This window comes from Pteropus medius, unplaced genomic scaffold (assembly GCF_902729225.1).
Source record: "Pteropus medius unplaced genomic scaffold, Ma_sr-lr_union100, whole genome shotgun sequence".
Taxonomy (NCBI): domain Eukaryota; kingdom Metazoa; phylum Chordata; class Mammalia; order Chiroptera; family Pteropodidae; genus Pteropus; species Pteropus medius.
In genome coordinates, this window is record NW_024346692.1 from 2,515,870 (window position 1) to 2,536,235 (window position 20,366).

The following is a 20,366-nucleotide window of genomic DNA, read 5'->3' on the forward strand; positions in this document are numbered from 1 at the left end:
GAGAAGTACCTATGTAAGTAGCATCAGCATCCCCCAGCACCCTGTCGGCCCCACGCCCCGCTGACCAGATTCTGTCCTACCTTTCCCTTATCTGGGCCTGAAGCTCTAGAGCAGGTCATGGAGAATTGAGCTGTCTCTGAATGACTGTTGACATTTCAGAGCTAGTCGGCTTTGCCGCCTGCCTGGTAATTTGGCTTGTTTGAGGAATCCAAGTTTATCACTTGGGACACCAGAAGCTGTCTGGGTTCTGGGGTCCTCTCTGGCGTCTCAGGTTTCCATAGAGGGATTGGTGCTTCCTGGGATCCTCAGGGCTGCTCTCTACCCCCTAGACCCCACAAAGAGCTTCGAAACTGAAAGCTGGTTGAGAATAACCAGCCCAGTGCCTGAGAGGACAGTGTCTTGTTAGATACAATTAATATTATAATCAAACCTGAGGAAGGTACAAATTACTAGAAGCAGAAATCTTTAACATTTCCTTCAGTGAGAGAAATGATACATTATTTCTTGTCTGTGGATTCATAGTAGTATATACTCTTCAGCCCCAGATTCATGTGCAAAGAAGGGAGAACTCACCTCTTCAAACTTTTCTGAGTGTATACCCTGTGACTTAGTCTCTGTGCTAAGAATTTTCGCAAATATTTATTTTAAATAATCCTTAAAGAAAACTGCATTAAAGAAGCCATTATTAGGCAAAAAGATTTTACTGCAGTAGCTCAGCCCATTCATAGTTTTAAATGAAGCATGGAATATTAGAGAGAAGTAAAGAAACTTTATGATCACTGTGCTTAGAATATCGATCCCTTCAAGAAAATCCAGGGGAATTTTTACTAGCTCTAGCTGTGGAAACCAGAGTGTAACACAGCCCAGAGTGACTGAATAAGGGCTAATTGAATAGATAACCGTTGAGGTTTCAGGAGCAACCTGAGACCCTTCCCTGAGTTCACCCTAATCCGGGATCCTGGGTAGTGATAACTAACACTGACTCGGGAGCAAGAATGCTCAGAACGTGAAATTAAAGAAAATGTCTCCCATGGAGCATTTCCTAAAATGTCCTTCTGAGGCCTTGTAGCTCTTGGCCCCGCCTCCCCGCCGGCCCCAGTCAAATCACTTAACACTTCTGAGGCTTATTGTCTTCTGTGTCCTCTCAGCATTCAGAAGTTTCTAACACCAGGCCTGACACATAGAAGGCACCCCACGTATGCTGGCTCTCATTCTCTGTCTGCTTAATTTTTCCTGAGAGCTTCTCTTTTCCTGCTAGCTAAAGTTTGTAATGTATTGTGCTCCCAAGAATTGGCCCAGGCCATCCTTTTTTTTCATCACATTGACTTTGTTGTGCTGAGTTTCCACTAAAAACACAACCTTGATGTTGCTTGGAGCAAACTTCCCTAGGGACAAACTCACACTCTCCCAGACAAAGAAGAACCAAATTCCAGTGCCTGGAAGATGCCAGCCAGTTTTTTTTTTTTTGGCTGTAACATGTGCTAGATCTATGTAACGTAGATGGAAAATGAACTGTTCTCTTAGAAGTCCATATAGCTCACAAAAGGGTAAGATGATCTTGTTACTAATTGTGTCCTATCTGGATTTGGAAGGGATATTTTCTTGTAAATTGAACAAAACAAAATGATGGCAATGATGAACGGTACCTGACTGTGCACGAACCCCCCCGGGGCCAACACGAACCTCTCAGTTTCCCTTTCTTGATAATTCCTGCAGTGAGAATCAACATGCTAACCCTGATTTCAGTAGTTCTTGGCTTCTGTGTGAAGAGGTGAATATAGGAACACTATGTGAGGACAGTTTGTCTTCCCCTATCCTGAACAGAAAGACAGCTTAGGGTTTATTAGATCCTCACTGCAAGTTACCCTAGGTCTAGGGTTTAATTACACACTATGTTTATAAAACATGCTGATTGGGACACCCTTGAAAAAAGAGGAAAGTATTTCAGGTCATGCCTAAAACACTTCTAATGGAGGCCAAACTCAGACCTCGACATTTTCAAGGCCCATTGACCAGGTGTGCTAGCTGGTCCCACTTGGATTTTTCTATTAAAAAATTATTTAGAGTCTTCCGTGTTTGCTTTTAGTTCTTTCAGATGTAAAGACTGATTCTTTGGCAATAAAGCAATTATCTTTCTGCCCATCTTGCTGCAGGAATTTAATACACATTCTTTGTTAGTGGTAGAAATTCTATCCATGTCCGAGTAAATAACAATGTATTCTACCATACTTCTCCCTTAATAGTTAAATCCCATTGTACTTAAGAGAGGCTTTTGTTATGCATTTCTCTTATATCACCAGAAAAATTCTTTAGTAGAAAACAGTTTAATGTTTGACAGCTTTGAACCTTTTCCCCCTTTTAAACCAGTCTCTCTGTAAATCTACTTAAAAACAGGAAACCGCACATCTCCACCCCAGCACCAACCCTCCATCCACCAACACATTCCATATCAGTTTGGATCTAGGGTCCTTTTGCTTCTGGGCTTGGCCAGATGCCTACTCCTACCTTGTAGGAAACCCCTGCAGACATTCCCAGTGGCTATGCTCATAGCTCTTCTCCAGGACATTCAAGATTTTATCTCCTGGGCTGCAGCACACGCCCTCCTCTCCCTCACTGAGCTGACTCCCCTGAGTCATTGCTACCATTCCCCGGGCTGACTTCCCCTTCTATGCAGAACTGTTCCAGCAGCCTCTTTAGTACTTTCTTATCATAAAGTTTGTTTTAAAGAGAAACTGCCCCTCTAAAAGAATATGCTATTGAGAGCTATAGCCTAGTTTAGAGATTTCCTACACTTCTCTGTGCCCACCTGCAGCATCCCACCCACCCACCTACCCTGCAGTATTTCAACTTACATTCAGTTGTTCACGTCTCTGTCCGGGGTGCCTCTGTCTCTCAACTCTGACTTCTGAGTACTGGCAGTTAGAACAGGAAGGAAGTTAGCAAGAAAAAAAAAAAAATTAAACCTACTAGAAGAGGAAACCCTGAGCTGTCTCAAATCCTGTTCTGCACTGCGTATCTCTTGATCAGCTAACTCTGGGCAGCATATCTGTCAATTAATGGCACATGTGGAAGCACGACTACTCATGTGAACATGGATAGGGATGAATGTTCATGCAAGGGCGTAGAGCCTATAGCCATGAGTGCTATGAATAATTGTGCAGATATGTCTAAAAATCAAGTCATTTCAGTGCATAAGCTTACTGAGGCAGCTATTCTAAAACCAGTAACAACAAATTTCCTCAGGCTTGACTTTGTATCACTAACTTCTGTTCTTATGTGGTCTCTGCCAGCTTCTTTATCAGCTAGATATGTTGAAAGTTGGCTGGCAGTGAAAGTAGGGTGCTAAGAAATTATAAATGTTAACTGCATATATTTGGCCTTAAATTTTAAAATTTGTCCTCAAACAGATTTTTGAGGGTTTTTTTTTGGTCATAATTTCAAGATGTAGCTTTGTATTATAGCACAAACAACCAAATGTTATTTGTTGTAGTTTTCATCAATTTTTCTTTTAAGTTAAAAAAGCCAAAGTCCTGCTTTTGATTAGATCTGGCAATGCAGATTACAAAAAGTCACACTTTATTAATTCATGGTCTTCTAACTCAAAATTTGTGGTAATTTAACAAGTACTAAAATCGACTTTGTACCGTATTCGAGGAAATGGTTTGTGAAGTAATTTAAATGGGACAAGTTACAGAGGCCAAATTTAAACCATTTGAGGTAATAAAGTTTTTAAGCACCCGAGCCACATTTACTCTATACATTTACTCTATACATAGCTACCACCTTTAACCAATTCTTATTTATACTAATATCTCAATATTCAGTATTTACATTGTTTCAATATTTTTAGAACTGACTAATCAAGCTTGTGTATTTGGAGAAACAAACATTTATTTTGTTGTCATTTAAATGTATTGCGTTTCGTTTACTTCATTTTGTAAATTGGCGCCACCAGATATATTTTGTCCTTAGTCAATGGTGCTGAAATAATCAAGGAAATGGTGGTCGTTTGGTGGGAGGAAACAGATTAATATAGGAAAATATAAAAAGGAAAACAATGTATAATTAAAATTAATAAAAATATTAATCAAATACAATTTAGTATTTAGTAATAAGAAAAATATTAATCAAATACAATTTTAGTAGTAGAAAATCAAATACAGATTTAGTCATAAATTTCAAAATGATACAGGTAGAAGATAGACCTTGAAAGTATCTGACCGTATTATAATTAAAGCAAATATTAATTTACACAGAAGACAGTAAAATTTATAGCTCAGTACTCTCAAGAGAAGACACACTTCTTTCAGTAACCTTACTTAGTCAAGCACCTTTTTGATTCCAGGTACTGTATTAGGCACCAGTGAGATAGCAGTAAACACCAGACAAAACCTCTGCTTTCTTGTGGAACTTATGTTCTAAGGGAGACAGACAAAAGATAACATAGGTATAATAAATTATTTGGAACAAGAAAGATTTTAAAAATCAGAATGGTAGATTCATAGTCTATATGCTACTTTCATGCCATTTCTCATGCTATTAGAGAAAAGACCTCACTAATCAAATAAGACATTTTTTTCCTGCTAAGTCCAATGTGTCCTCACAATTTTTCTTAATGCATTGCTTTTGGCATAGGAAGGTTTAGAAGCCCCTAAAAAATGTCTGTAATATCAGTATGTGTGCAGTATGTGTGCATTTATTGGGGGAGGAGAGAGCATTCATAACTTTTGTCAAATTCTCAAAGAGACCCACAACCTCAAAAGGATTAAGAATTGCTAATTTAGAGTCTCTTCCTGATATACTGAAGACTTTCAGTAAGTAGGAGGACAACTGCCATGTTCTCCGAAAATATTTTCCAACATCATACTCAGGGCATAGATTTACCTGAAATCACCATTTCTCTTTTTCTTCTGCTGCAGTTTATTGCTCACATGTATTTATCAGATGGGAAAACAGATTAAGATACTCTTCAAAGAAGACTAAAATGGCAGACCCTTCTCTTATAGCCCATGCTGACAAAGATGCACTATGTATTAAGGCTCTTGTACCCATATCTAAGCTTCTACAAATGTAAGAAAATACCTGTCATGCTGGTAAGAATGCTCTTTCTTTAAGAACCTTTGTCTTTTTTGCCCACCTCCCATCCCCCACCTCTGGCAAGCACCAATTCTCCACTTTGTTCTCTGTATCTACGGGCTTTTTTTAATTTTTTTTTAATATTTCACATATAAGTGAGATTATGTGGTTGGTATTTGATTTTCTCTATCTGACTTATTTCACTTAGCATAATGCCCTCAAACTCCATCTATGTTGTCACAAATGATAAGATTTCCTTATTTTTCATGGCTGAATAATATGCCATTGTGTGTGTGTGTGTGTGTGTGTGTGTGTGTGTGTGTGTGTGTGTGTGTAAAACTCACGTTTTCCTTATTCATTCATCCAGTCATGGACACTTAGGTTGTTTTCATATCTTTGTTATTTTAAATAATGTTGCCATGAATATGTGCGTACATACATCTGTTTCTGTTAGTGTTTTCATTTTCGTCGAATAAGTATCCAGAAGTGCACTTGTGGGTCATATGGTAGTTCTATTTTTAATTTTTTGAGGATTCGCCATACTGTTTTTCATAATGACTGCACCAATTTACATTCCCACCAAAAGCTCACAAATGATCTCTTTTTTCCACATCCTTGCAATAGTTACTGCTTGTCTTTTTGATAATGGCCATTTTAACAGGTATAAAGTGATGTGTCATTGTGGGTTTGATTTGCATTCCCCTGATGATTTGTGATGTGGAGCCTCTGATCATGCACTTGTTGATCATCTATCTATATGTCTTCTTTAGAAAAACGTCTATTAAGATATTCTGCCCATTTTAAATTGGATTTTTATTTTTATTTTTATTTTTTTGCTGTTGAATTGTATGATTTCATTATATATTTTGGTTATTAACTCATTATCAGATATATGATTTGCAAATATTTTTTCCCATTCCATAGGCTGCCTTTTCATTTTGTTGATGGTTTCCTTTGCTGTGCAGAAGCTTTTTAATTTGATGTAGTCCCAATTGTTTATTTTTGTTTTGGTGTCAAATAAAAAATCATTGAATCATCGCCAAAACTAATGTCAAGGAGCTTACTACTGCCTGTGTTTTCTTCTAGGAGTTTCACAGTTCCTTACAGTCTTACATTCAAGTTTTTACTTCTACTTTGAGTTAATTCTTATGTCTGATATAAGATAATGGTCCAATCTCATTCTTTTGCAGGTGGCTATCCAGTTTTTCCTTCTTCTACTTTTTAAAATTCAGTTTCCACTTGTTCATTGTTATTATAAATGGAATTGATTTTTGTGTATTGATCTAGTATCCTTCAACCTTGCTGAACTCACTTATTAGTAATAGGAAGGCTTTTAAATGTAGTTTCCTTAAGATTTTCTATGTAGACAATCATGCCATCTCTAAATAGAAACAACTTTATTGTTTTTTATTCCAGTTCTAAGCTATATGCTTTCTATTTTTTCATGTCTGTATTGGCTAAGATTTCCAGGACCATGTAGAATAAGAGTGATGAGAGAAGACATCCTTGACTTTTTCCTGATTTTGGAATTGAAAGCATTCAGTCTTTCACAGTTAGATATGATGATGCTAAATGTAGGTGTTTTGTTGATGCTCTATATGCATTCCCCTTTATTTCTAGTTTGCTGAAAATTTTCTTTTTCTTTTTTTTATCATGAATGGGTACTAGATTTTATCAAATGTTTTTTTCTGCATCAATTTATACGATCATAAAATTTTTCTTCTTTAGCCTGTTGTTATAGTGCATTATGTTGATTGAGTTTTAAATATCAAGCATGTCTTGCATATATGGAATAAGTCATGCTTGGTCATGGTGTATTATTATTTTTATATATTGCTGGATTTGATTTGCTAATGTTAAGGATTTTTACATCTAATTCATGAGCGATTTTAATTGGTGTTTTTTCTTTTTACAGTTTTTGGTGTCAAAAAATTTCATGAGGGTAAAACTGGCCTCATGAAATGAGCTGGGAAGTGTTACCTCATCTCCATATTCTGAAAGATAACATTACATTTTTAATTAATAAGTTAGTTTTTTCAAGATTAACAATGTACTAGAGAATCCATAAACATGGTAGAGTATTAAGGGAAAACAGGGTCAGTCTTAAAAATTTTTTTTCACTTTAGTGGGTTTCTCTCTGGAGTCCACTGTGTATTAGTGAGAGTTGGAAGCTCAGTCTAGGAGATTCCAACTGTGGAGAAAATGTGGCTTTGTTGTATATCTTCCTACTCACAGGTATTTTAAGAAACACTAAAGAAAGATTAGAGATTAGCACTTGTGTAAGCAGCTTGTGGGACAGCTAAAATTTTAATCACTTTCTAATTACTTGGTACCTGCCCTTCGACTCTTTTCCTGTGTATAATTAATAATACTTTCCCATCTGTCAGAAGGGATCAAGAATTATAGAGCTATGGAACATAGATTTTTATGACATTTAGTTTTACAATTTACATGCAGTAAAACACTCTCTGTGATGTATGGTTCTGTGAGTTTTGATGAATGCATAGAGTTGTATACCCACTACTATAATCAAGATACTAAATAGTTTCACCATCTTTCAAAAATCTTTTGCATTTCCCCTTTATGGTCACTCTTCCCTTCAATCCCCTCAATCTCTTCTCCCTATAGTTTTACCTTTGTCAGATGTTATCAATGAAATCAAATAATATAGAGACTTTTGATTTGGATTCTTTCATTTATTAAAATGTGTTCAATATTCAGTTATGTCATTATATCTGTCAATTTATTCTTTTTTGTTTTGGCCCAGAATGTTTCCTGCTGGTTTTATTTCTCTTGTTTGTATCCAGCACACCTAAAGTCCAACTAGAGAAATTCCTTGGTGATGGATCACCTTGTGTAGAGAGAGCAGTGTATGACCCATTACCTGGTTGATGAGATCGGAGTTAGACAACTGACCAAGAGTCAGCCAACACTACGTTAGCCAACGACCCACGAAATGACCTGGTAGAAGAGCTCTGTCCAATAGAGGCAGTGTGTACTGACTGCGGCTGACCAGCCTACTCGGATCCAGCCTACTCGGATCCTCTAAGAAGTTTCAGAACAAGCAGCCACTTGGAACAGGGAATGATGGATGTATTCCCTGAAGATACAAGATGTCTAGATCTTTAGAACTTCACAGTGGCTTGAACAATGTTTCATTCTGCACAAAGCCTTGCTGAGGTTGGTTGAGTTTCCTGTCTTTCATACTTCCTCTTATACCCCATACTTTGCTCTTTTCGTTGTTCTTTCTTTCTAGATATTAAAAATTCCTTCTCTTATCATTTCTTTTCTGTTTCAAAAACTTCCTTTATCATTCACTTCAGGAGAGTTTTTCAAACTAAATATTTGGCCTTTCCATGCATCCATTACCCCTCACTCTCCACTCTCCTGGATCTCCCTTGAAGGGGCAAGAGTTGTGGCAAAGCATCCCCCAACGCCCAACATTGAGAATCACTGAGTTATATATTTTCTGGCTGACAAATGTGGTTTATCTCCCTCAAGAGTGTTGGATGGCAAAAAATTGAGAACCATGGCATGCTAAATCATTTATTTTACATATGAGAAACTAAGACTCAAAGAGGTGGCAATTTTCTCACATAACAAAGGTGTGGTAAAACCAAGCCTACACAATGGTTTAGAATGACACTTCTCAAACATGAATGTGCAAACAAATCACCTTGGTACCTTGTTAAAATGCAGATTCTAATGCAGTGAGTCTGGTGAAGGGTTTGGTATTCTTCATTTCTAGCAAGTGCCCAGATAGTGTAGATGCATTACACTTTGCGTAGCAACGTTCTTACATTATTACTCTTTCGACTGCTGTTTGAATTGCAGTCCTTCACCTTCATTCTCAAAGCAGTGGGGAATGTGTGAGGGTTTGACAGATAAGCATCTGAATATCCATATGCTTGGTGTGTAGGAAGATGTGACTGGTAACGGAGACACAAAGGAGGACATGAAAAGACCTATCCAGACCAAACCCTCTGCTGGCTCTGCAAGGCGTTTGCTGCCTTCATAACTCTAATTTTGGTAAAGACCATGGGAAAGCTTTTTCAAAATCTCGTAAGCTGTTTAGCTGCCATGTAATCTGCTTGGGGCTGCAGGTTAAAAATCCTTCCCTGCTTAAGAAGGATAAATTGACCTTCTTTTTCTATAATCTATGGGAGTGCAGTTTTCTAACAAGTAACAATTTAGAGAAGGCACACTGAAATTCACTGGCAAGGCATAAGAGTGACCAGCAACACATCCTTCTTGGTCCATGTCTGTTTTGCCATAGTATAGTAGAAAGAAAGCTAAATATGCAAGGTGTTCCCAAGCTTGGGCCTTTTCTCTAGCTCTACTACTAACTTGATTAGCAGTCTTGAATAAATCACTTAATTTTTCCGTGAAAAATTTGTCAAAAGAGCTTAATGATACTGGCATATGGACTAGGTTTATCTAAAACTATATAAAGTGAAGTACAAATTAATATTAGCGACTCAATGCAGTTGGAAGACTGAAGCAAGGTGTCCCACTGAATTGGATTATAGCTTAGTCTCTACACCTGGGTCTCTACACCTAAAGTCTCTGGGTTTGGAAGATCCAGTAATCAATTTTCAAATATATGTCATCAGTGAAGAGTTCCCAGCTGTCAGCTGGGCTCTTTCTCTGTCAAGGATCACTGAATTTTATATCATTCCTGAGTTGCGATCCCATCTCTCTGAGGAAATACATACAATGCCAGTTAGGGAGAGAGATTGTATACTTCTCAATGTTCCCACTGCATCAGGGGACACTGTGGTTTGTGCTCTTTTTTCCAGTTATCTAGAGTCTCATAAAAATTATGTCATGGTGAGTGTGTGTGTGCGTGTGTGTATGAGAGTGTGTGCATCTATGTGTGAGAGAGAGAGAGGAAGAGAGGGGAGGAGGTGAAGAGGAGAGGGTGTGTGTGTGGGTGTGTGTGTGTGTGTGTGTGTGGAAAGAGAAGGCATGGAAGGTAACAAGAGCTAAAGGTAGAGAAGGACAAACAATATTGCACCCCAAACTGCAAATTTACTCTTGGATATCAACACTTATACGTGTTTGTAAAATCAATATCTAATTATTGACATGAGAGAGTTTAAGTCAGTTTTCATATGAATATCCAGTGATTAGAGAACTCCCAAGACTATTCTAGGCTCAACCCATATTCTTTCCACTTCTTTGCACCCAGGTTGGTGTTCTAAGCTGATGACGGTGGGATTAGGTAGCATGAGGGTGTTACTGAGGGATAAATCAGGATGCAATGATCCTTTATTCATCTACTGTGAAGAAGGCAACTGGACAGCTTATAAGAGCAACATTCAGCTCTGCACTTCTCAGCTTCTGGTGAGTTTAAGCAAGATACAATCAAAGGGTTTTGGGCGGGGTGGGATCGATCTGGCTCTAAAATAAAGAAATGGGTGAAGAATCTGCGGGCCTGGACCAGGGCTGGGAATGAAAACAGAAGAAAACAACGGGGAAATACACCCAAACTTCCTTATCATGCCATGCGACAAGCTAATAAGTGAAATTTGATTAGTACAAGGTCACTGCAAACCTTGATTACTAACTTCATTTAGAAGAAACCCTGAATGGGCCCTCCTTTTTTTATGGCTACATAGACAACAGTTTTCTGGGAAAGGAATGATCTGGGGCACTAAATGGCCACAGAACACACAGGTCTTTACTCTCAGGATGTGCTTGAAAACTTGGCTCGGGTGCTGAGAGGCTGACATGAGAGGATAAGGACAAAGAAAGCCAGAGCCAGAGCCAGTGTGGGAATGACTGCAGTGCAGTGTGGGTGGCCTAGCCTGCTCCCCTGGATGTTAAAGTGTTTGTTCCAATCTGAAACAAGGTACTTGCTGGATTTTTGTTTATGTTTTTCTCATGGCTTTGGTTGGGTCTTCTCTGCTTCTCCAAATTACTTGATTCTGTCTGCCTCAACAGGACACTGGGTGATATTCATGGGCCCAACTCTATCAGTGGAGGAAACAGTCTTTCTGCATCTATTTCTTCCCCATCCCTTCTCTTTGTCCATAAATAATAAAATTGTCTATCTGCCCATATCTTTGCTGAGAAAGAGGGAACTGGAAGTGTAGAGTGATAATAGCAGCATCAGAAAGGCTGACCCAAGAACCTTCTGACACTGCTTTTCCTTAGCTGGAAATTATGGAGGATCATCTTCTCTAGCTTCTTACAGCCGAGCTTTGCTGGGTCTAAGGAGACACTAACTCTGCTTCCCTACAAAACTGTGCCTTGAAATATCACATCGTTGCCTCCACTTCTTTATGCAGAAGAACAGTTTGTAAACTTCTAAAGGGTGAAGGCTAACATTGCTTAACAGACAGGAAAATATTACGCCTCACGAAGGAATGGCTTGCTTGACACTTTGGAAGGTAAAAATGTGGAACTTCTTCTTGTAGCTAAAATCAAGACTGATACTAGATTTAGAATTATTCAGTTCCAAGGATGCCCTTGGAATACCTAGGAAAGCACAGTCAGGATAAATTTAGCCTTTGGCGATAACTGTGGATGAAAGGACTGACGTCCAAGACAGGAGAGAGTTGTATTTGTTCTTCTCCCGAAGGTTTTATAGGGAGAACTGGAAGGTAAATCTCTGACAGAAATACTCTAGAGATTGGTTGACTGTCCTAGGTACTAAAAAATGAATGGTGCACAAGACACGCAATAAACATGATAACAATTATTATCCATCCTATAAATCCCAAGGGCCATGAAGATCTAGGGAAAAACCAGGCAATGGTTAGGCAGCTCTTCCTGGGAAGAATTCTTTTACATAATGCATCACACTTAGAATTAGACATGGACTCTGTCCAAGCCTAGAGGTTCAACTTCAAAATTCTATAAACATTCAAAAGAAACTGGCAAGAGAAAAAAAGGAAGTGTCAGAGGGAGATGGAAGTCAAATGTAAGTTTTAAGTTCTTTGGAATTGATGTCAGGGGTGTCAGAGCAATCTGAGGAAGGCAGAATTCCTTTTAAGACAGAATTCTGAGTCCAAGAATAAGTTATTAGTTGGGGCACTTGAGAGATGCAGAGGATCACCCAGTAGGTGTTGATGACAGTCACCTCTTAGGTGCATGACAAGGGCTCTGCAGCAGATGGCTCAGGAGAAAGGGGATGTGGAGGGAGTACAGGTGAACTTGTGTTCCAACCACAGATTTGTTTGTATGGCTTCTTGACTCACACAAGGTCTAGTACATAGTTACTCTTTTTGAGCACTTTTCACCAAATATTTTATTTATATCACCTCTTCTAATTGTCCCCGTAACTCTAAAAAACAGGTATTATTTGATTCATTTTATAGATGGAATGAGGTCCAGAGAGGTTATACAACTTGTCCATGGTCGTATAGCCAGTTTTGTAGAGCAAGAATTTGAAACTATGTCTATTTGATTCTAAAGCACATACTCTGCACTGTTTTGGCCCCAAAGGGCAATTTGACCAATTAGAGTTACCTTAGGCCTTCACAATGATTTTTTTTTAGTAAAAGTTTGTACCATTAAATATTTGGGATATAGTTATATTTAAAAAAATGATTATTTACTTGAAATTCAAATTTAATTGGGTGTCCTGCATTTTTATTTGCTAAATCTAACAGTACTAACCCTAGTGGACTCTCCAGATGAGAGAAAGAAAAGTTCATGGTTCTCTATTATTTTGAAAAAATTGGGAAGTCCAAAAAACTTGATCTGAGAGAAATTCTCTAATTTTTCTCTGCAGCTTTGGCAGAACTGAGATGTGTCACTTACTGGTGGCATACTCTGAGACTGAGATGTGCTCTTGGCGATTCACATGGTCTGAACCGCACTTAGGAGAGGCACAGACATTGCCTGTTTACCAGGCAGGAGAGGTCCCACTGGACAAGAATTAGATTCAGTGAGCAGAGGAGCTGGCAGGTATTTCCTAATGTCACTGAGGGCTTTGTAAGGTGATCATCTATCATCTATGGTCTGATGGAGGAGGTCACATGGTCAGGATCTCATGTTCAAGATATCACTTCTATTTCTTAATTTATTTACTCCTTTGACACATATATATGGCATACCTATGAAATGTCAGGCACTGTTGAAATTCTGTGGCTACAGAAATTAACAAAAACTGATAAAGCATCTTCATGGAGTCTGTTTTAGTTGGAGATTAAGACAAAATTTATAGCATGAGCAGGTGATCTAGAAGCCTGGCCAGGTTTCACCATCCCTTGTTCCGGCTCACAAATTAGTCAGTGCATTTCTATTGATAACGTTGAACACTGGTAAGAGAGGATGAAAATAGTAATTGGGAAAATGAAAATAAGAAAAAAAATCTTGGAGGCAAGGATAATAATTGAACATAATTTTGAAAGCAATAAAAAAAAGTTGATGAAGTTATACATTTTAAGATCTGTATAAGGATGTGCAGTGTAGCAGAAAGAAAGATGGTTAGCGCAGGCCAAAGATTGTCCAGGAGAATCGAAGTTAAGGATATTAGCATAAATCTATAATGGGTGAGAACGCTCAGGCAGTAGATTATGAAAGGGGATGGCTCAAGGTGAGAGATTAAGGCTATTTAAAAGTTCTTTGGAGTTTTTCAGAATCTTTCTTCCCAGGATGAATATTATCAATCTTTGTGCTAGAAAGAAAAAAAAGAACTACTTTAGCTTAGCATATTTATTTTTTAAACTTACCTTTGTTAATCATTTTCTTTTATTTGTACTTGAAGAATGACAATGTATGTTTCTATGAAAGCTAAAATGAAAGTCTGTGAAAACCGTATTGGGTAGATTCATGGTTTAGATGGGAGAAAATGTCAAAGATTTCTGAGAAATGTGTAGTTGAAGAACCTCATGTCTGCATATGGAGTTAAATCACAAATTTACTACTTAATCACCCTGCATCGACTTCCCTATTTGTGTGTGTGTGTGTGTGTGTGTGCATTGGAATGTATTAAATACTTTCATGGGTATTGGTATACCTGGTTCAGTGCTTTCTCTGTCCAGATGACTACACTGTCACCCCTCAAACTGGGAGAGAAGCCTCTGGATCATGTGAGAATTAAATAAAACAAAGACTATAAAGAACAAAGGCCATAAAAACTGGGTCAATAAACATTTAGTCAGGTTATTTTGCAGCTGGATGGAAAAATATGTAAAGCTTAAATAACATATCATGCTGTAAAGCCTGTAGACATCATTTAGTCCCTTTCTCTACCTTTACAGATGGTGGAACTGATCTCAGAGGGGAAGCAAACCATTTTAATAAATTTGCATAGAAAGCTAGTGGCAGATTTATTGGAACAACATACATATCTAGATTTTTTGAAATCTATCAGTTGTCAGTTTGTATTCCACTATATTGAATGCCTCCATCGATTTATACCATATTTTTAAAAAAATCCCTTTTAAAGATAAATTCTTCCCTATTATGTCAACACAACATACTTAGGTTCTTTATCAAGGAACTTTTCTTTCCTAGTTTACTGCAAAGGTCTAATAATCAGTGGTCCTCATACTTTGAAGAGTCCTCTTTTTTTCTCTCACAGTCTAAGGTGCCCAAAGGAGAACCATCAGCCACCCCTGGACTATCAGAATGAGTGACACTACTACTTTGGTTCCTCCAGCTTCCAACCAGGGTCCCACCACTCCACGCAAAGGGCCCCCCAAGTTCAAGCAGCGGCAGACTCGCCAATTCAAGAGCAAGCCTCCTAAGAAAGGTGTGAAAGGGTAAGATCAAAATGAAAAAGACTTTCAATTGTTTTTTTTTTCCTACCACGACTGCTTTGATTTTGAGATTTAATGCTCGCAACATTAAATAGACTTAAAAAATTTGCACCACATTTTCCATTTTCCTCTCTATGACAATCTTTGCGGAATCATGTTTTTAGCCCTGGAATACTTTCTCTCTTAGCTCCCAGGTCTATGGCCAAATATAATATGGCAAATGAAGCTTTTCACAGTAACCTTTGACTTGACCTTCCAGACTCTTCTTGACCATGTCCTTTCACCAATATACCCTGTGCTTTAATCTGGAATACAGAACCACTGGACATTTCCAGAACTCAGTTTACTTTTATGGCTTCAAATCTTATGTCTTAAGTTTTCTTTTTTTTCTCTTTCACTTCTGGACAAAGTCTTATTTATTTTTCAACATACACTCATATGTTAATTTCTTTTTGAAGCTATTACTAACTCTCTTAGACAAATGTTATTACTTTGAAGTTTGCATTTTGCACATAAGGCTATCATAACTTGTATTATTTTATATTACAGTTATTTATTTTCATCTGTTCCCTGAGACTGAGCTACCTCAAAGAAAATTTGTTTGTTTTTTCCTTAACTCCCTGCACCTAACACAGTGCTTGGTACATAGTAGATGCTTAATAAATGCTTTTGGGTAACTAAACAAACGTATGAATTAATCATTTTAATGCCTTCACATTGCTTTCTCATTCCAACTTCTATTTTAAAAAGTGGATCTTGACTAAATTGCCTCACTGATAATTCTTTCTGGCTCTCAGTTATCTTAGGTTATATTTTTGCAGGAGTAATATCTCTGTCCTGGGACACACTATCTAAAACCTGCCCAAGAGGCATTTTCTTTGCCTTAATTCAGTGCAAACAAAAGCAGTTTCTCAAATACAAAAGATGAAACCTTCTTCTTCTTCCCCCTTGAGTTAGGAAACTCTCCCTGTGAGTCATTCTAGGACCCATTTGTTCTGATCTCAGCTAATTTCTCTTTTATTTTTTTCCCTGTAGGTTTGGAGATGACATTCCAGGCATGGAGGGGCTAGGAACAGGTGAGCCACCTAAAGACTTAAGGGAGGACTTTACACTTGGCGTTTCATCTTTTTATCTGCTTCGGGCCTCAAGGAACAGTTGAAAGTTACCAGAAAAATTTAAGGCTGCAGATCCTTTGAAGACCTAGACATGTGGGATTTTAATTTGACCTCCTAAGATTACGTGTGTGCCCAGATGCAAACAAAAGAAATCAGGCCAGGCCTAAAGTTTAATGAGTCTTCTTATTTTGTTCAACAGCTCTTGAGGGAATATAATGGTGAATTGTTGACTTTCGTGGTAGAAAGAGTCTCAGAGTTAGTCTAGACCAACTTCTTTATTTTTCGGAAGAGAAATCTGAGACGTAGAAAAATTAAGTGGCAACCTGAGGCCACGAGTGAGGTATTGGAAACAAGGGAGGGGCCTGGAGAACCCTTCCACTCTACCAGGCTGACCACTCCCTTACCAGCTTCCTTTTTTACACATACTCTGTCACTTCGAACAGGGCCTTACACACTGAAAGTATTCAATAGAATATTTTTAAATTGCCTAGAATTTTTTTATTCATTGGAAAATGAATGTCTATTCCTTTAAAAACTTAACAGGCTTTATTTTGCAGAGCAGTTTTAGGTTTACAGAAAAATTAAGCAGAAAGTACAGAGTTCCTATATAGCCCCTCTGCCACGTTCCTACCCCTGTATAGTTTCCCTTATTGTTAGTATCTTGCAATAGTGTGGTCCATTATAACTGATGAATCAGTATTGATACATTGTTATTAACTAAAGTTTATAGCCTATATTAAGATTTATTCTTTGTGTCGTTCTCTAGGAGTTTTAACAAATGCACCATGTCATGTATCCACCATTACAGGTTCATATGGAATAGTTTTGCTATCTTCAAAATCCCCTGTGCATCTGTTCATCCCCTTCTCCCCGACAAACTCCCAACACAACCACTAATATTCTTACTGTCTCTATAGTTTGGCCTTTTCCAAATTGTCATATAGTTAGAATCGTACAGTTTTACGGCTTTTCTAGATTGGCTTCTCTCACTTAGGAATATTTATTCATTTAAGTTTCCTTCATGTTTTTACATTGCTTGCTTGATAGCTCATTTATCTTTATCACTGAATAATATTTCACTGTATAGTTGTATCACAATTTATTTATCTTATTGAAGGACATCCTAGTTGGTTCCCAGTTTTAGTAATTATGGATAAAGCTGCTACAAACTTCCTCTTGCAGGTTTTTGTGTGGACGTAAGTTTTTAACTCATTCATTACACTTTTGATAAATGGTAGCACTCATAGTAATCAGTGTCCTTACCAGGTATTTCTCAGTGTACTTGCTTTTTGCAGTCTAATGTCACTTCTGGGATCTCAAATAAAATTTCTAGCCATTTTATAAAACTCACACGCCATTTTTCTGAATCAAACTGCTTCTATATTTTGGCCAGGTGCATTTAGGACCAGCAAATTCACTTTGGACTCTGGAAGATAGCTTAACTCTGCCAACATATTTGGAGTAATGGAAAAAGGTTTACACTGGGAGAAAATCTGAGGTCTTTGACCTGGTCCTAGTCTCATCTCTACAACATTGTGATTTTTTGCTAGGTGTTTAAACTTTCTGGGTATCAGCCAGTTTCTCTATATCTCAGGGACAATAGTATATTATTGCCTAATGCAAGGGACTGGATTAGAGAACACCTTGAGGTCACTTCTCAATTTGTGATTGGATGTAGGCATTAAAAAATGTGGAGGAACTGAAGAGAGAGTCAGAGAAGCCCAAGAGCCCATAGGGATTGGGAGGGGGTAAGGAGACCCCAGGCCACAGGAATTTAACCCTTGGCCTGACTAGAATTCTACTTCTATTTCTCATTTTAACCCTTGGCCTGACTAGAATTCTACTTCTATTTCCTCCTGGGTGGTTGTGCCTTGGGGAGGTCCTGTGTGATCAGTGAGATGTACCCTCACTGAGCATCCCCATGCAAAAGCCTTCAGTCACCTCCCTAAAGAAGATGCAGAATAAAACCAACAAAGATGCCTGGAGGGGCTGTTCTGGGGACATCAAAGCCCTACAGAGGATTAATGAAGCAATTGTTCTGATCCTTTCTGAGCTTCAGGGCCATTCTAGATAACTTTCCAGTCACCTGGACAATGATTAAGAGAGAGGAGTGCAGTGTCTCCTCCCGGAAGACTCTGTCTGAGCTGAAGAGGCTCTCTTGGGGGTGAGGTTGGCTTTTAAGTTCTTCTCTCTCTTGCAGATATCACAGTGATTTGCCCCTGGGAGGCCTTCAGCCACCTGGAATTGCATGAGCTCGCCCAGTTTGGAATCATCTGAGACATCAGAGGTTCTGCCACCCTCAACAGCACCTGCTGTAACTTTGATCACTTTTGCTCTATTGATCTGCCAGAGTCTTGATTTTAGTCTTGTTCGGAAGTGGTTTCTTTGGCTTACAGTCATTTCCTTTAAATTACTACTAAGAGTTATCTTAGTGTCAGACTCTGTCACGCAGTATAGTTTAGCTCAGAATAGTGGGTGAAAATCGACTTTGGTTAGGGCATTTCAAACTTTACCACCTTTTCCTATCAGTTAGTTAGATGTCATTGGTATTTCTTTAAATTTTGTTTATTTGTTAAGTCCTTCGAATCTCTTTTTGCTGGACATTCTTTATGATTAGTAACAGACTTTTAAGATAATCATTTATGTCACTCCCCTCCCCTTCTCATTTAATAAAGGTAATATTTACCTCAAACTTTATGAAGTTGTGTTAAATGTTATATGCAAATGATGTCTGTTCTAAAAAAAAATTAAACAAAGAAGGCATAGTCATTCAGGAAATAAGCACAGTGCATGCAAAAGAGCATAAGATTAAGAGTCATGTCCTAATTCTTCTTTGTAACTTTGTAAATCATGCACTTTCTGGGTCTGAATTTTATTGAACCAGGTTGGCTCTAAAGTCCTATGCAACTTTAAATTGTATAGCTCAAAGTTGGTGGAAGACTGGAGATTTAAGCTCAGGACTCTGATAGTATGAAGCTTCTTTTTAGTGCCTTGATTCAATTGATTGAAAAGATTTATAGCATACTCTAAAGTGTAGACTCCGATGCAAAGGATAGGTAGTTGATCCCTCAAAATAAAATGGTTTGCTTCACCCCTGAAGTTGTGTCAAATTTAATGTGCACATACCTAGCTATATCTTTCCCCAATACTTTCGAGACAATTGTGCAATTCAAGTGCTGCCTCTGTCTGACTTGGATGCCTAGAGTTCTAGCAGTAGTAATTTCTTCATTTCGCTTTTGTAATCTGTGGCAAGAGAATGGAGTAAATTAACTGAAAGGAGAGGCAGGATGATAGAGAGGAAAGACATTTGGGTTTTAATCCTGGCTCTACCAGTAAATTGCTCTGTAATTCTGAGGAAAATTTTCACCCTTTGAAACTTTCAGTTTGCCTGAATTCAATAATCTAAGGTTCATGGTAGCAATAAATTCTATAACTTGGAGGTTTTCGGAGTCTAAACATGGGAATTAGAGACTCAGCACTCAACAAAATTTATTCTGCTGCGGGCTCTGCACTATTTTGCACAAATAGCCTAGTTACCTTCTGGCCAGAAAACTAGGTGCTTACAGAACACATCTGGATTGGTTGGGGGTAAGGAGACTGAGGAATTCCAGAGCATGGGAATTTAAATTGCTCCTATTTCTCATTTTGTCTTTGGCCTGACTAGAAGTCCACTTATGCTCCCTCCTTTAAAAGTACAAAGACAAAGTAAGATATAAATTCAAAAGTGGAGCTATGACATGCAAGGAGTGTGGTGGTAATGTGTGCTTCTCCTCCAGCAAGAACTCCTGCCTCTACCCACACATTTATTTTCCAGTCAGTGGCTCCATTTGACAGCTTTCGGTCTGCATTTGTTCATCTTGGTGTGCCTTTCAGTCAGGGAGGTCTGGGTTCTTTGGCTGGATGAGACTCTGGTCCACATTTGCTTTACTTTGCAAATGTTTCTTTAAACATGAAGCAATAGCACTGACAAAACAGAATGTATTCGAAAGAACATATCCAATGACCAGGATAGAGAAGTATCTAGAAACCATGTTACATGAGGAACTGTTGAAGAAACTGATAATATTTAACCTGAAAGAGAAAAATGATAATCGCCAGTAAATATTTGAGAAGTTGTAGTGAACAGAATGAAGCAGATCTATTTCATGTAGGATTTTCGCGTTTAGTGGTAAACAAGAATAGATATCATTTAAATCCCATTCAAATTCTAGGATTCTATTCTTCTCTTCCTAAATTCTATCATTTCTCTTCCTTCTAATGTGAAACTAGAAAACACTTATTAAATAAACAGCATATATGAAAGAGGTAAATCATTGTCCCCATCAAAATCCTGGCAGCAGACATAACCATATTCAGAGTAATTGAGGAAGTTTAACAAAGAAACTATTTACAAAGGCTTGTGAAGAGTTACAGAGACCCTACAAAGGTACTTCAGTAATTGGGGACAGCAACAGTGTTG

General features: G+C 38.1%; 2 protein-coding genes across 5 annotated transcripts in view; one reads left to right on the forward strand and one right to left on the reverse strand.

The window, feature by feature from the left end:
• The window catches only part of ARHGDIB (Rho GDP dissociation inhibitor beta), a 17,001-nt gene extending 13,919 nt beyond the window's left edge, over nucleotides 1-3,082 (reverse strand). The window contains exon 1 of the mRNA XM_039876424.1: nucleotides 2,853-3,082. The gene's annotated coding sequence lies outside the window, so the exon portion shown is untranslated. The remainder of the gene's footprint in view (nucleotides 1-2,852) is intronic.
• On the forward strand, nucleotides 1,464-18,599 carry PDE6H (phosphodiesterase 6H). 4 transcript variants are annotated; one of them, XM_039876427.1, is made up of 5 exons: nucleotides 1,469-1,547; nucleotides 4,920-5,093; nucleotides 14,615-14,795; nucleotides 15,828-15,868; nucleotides 18,108-18,599. In XM_039876427.1, exons 3-5 carry the CDS (start codon nucleotides 14,662-14,664, stop codon nucleotides 18,182-18,184), a joined length of 252 nt encoding a protein of 83 aa, XP_039732361.1. In that variant the 5' UTR covers nucleotides 1,469-1,547; nucleotides 4,920-5,093; nucleotides 14,615-14,661; the 3' UTR covers nucleotides 18,185-18,599. The 4 variants fall into 4 exon arrangements, with proteins under 4 accessions (XP_039732360.1, XP_039732361.1, XP_039732362.1 ...); XM_039876426.1 differs by lacking the exon at nucleotides 4,920-5,093 and having other exon boundaries at nucleotides 1,464-1,547; XM_039876428.1 differs by lacking the exons at nucleotides 1,469-1,547; nucleotides 4,920-5,093 and adding an exon at nucleotides 7,882-8,256.
• Nucleotides 18,600-20,366: the final 1,767 nt, after the last annotated feature.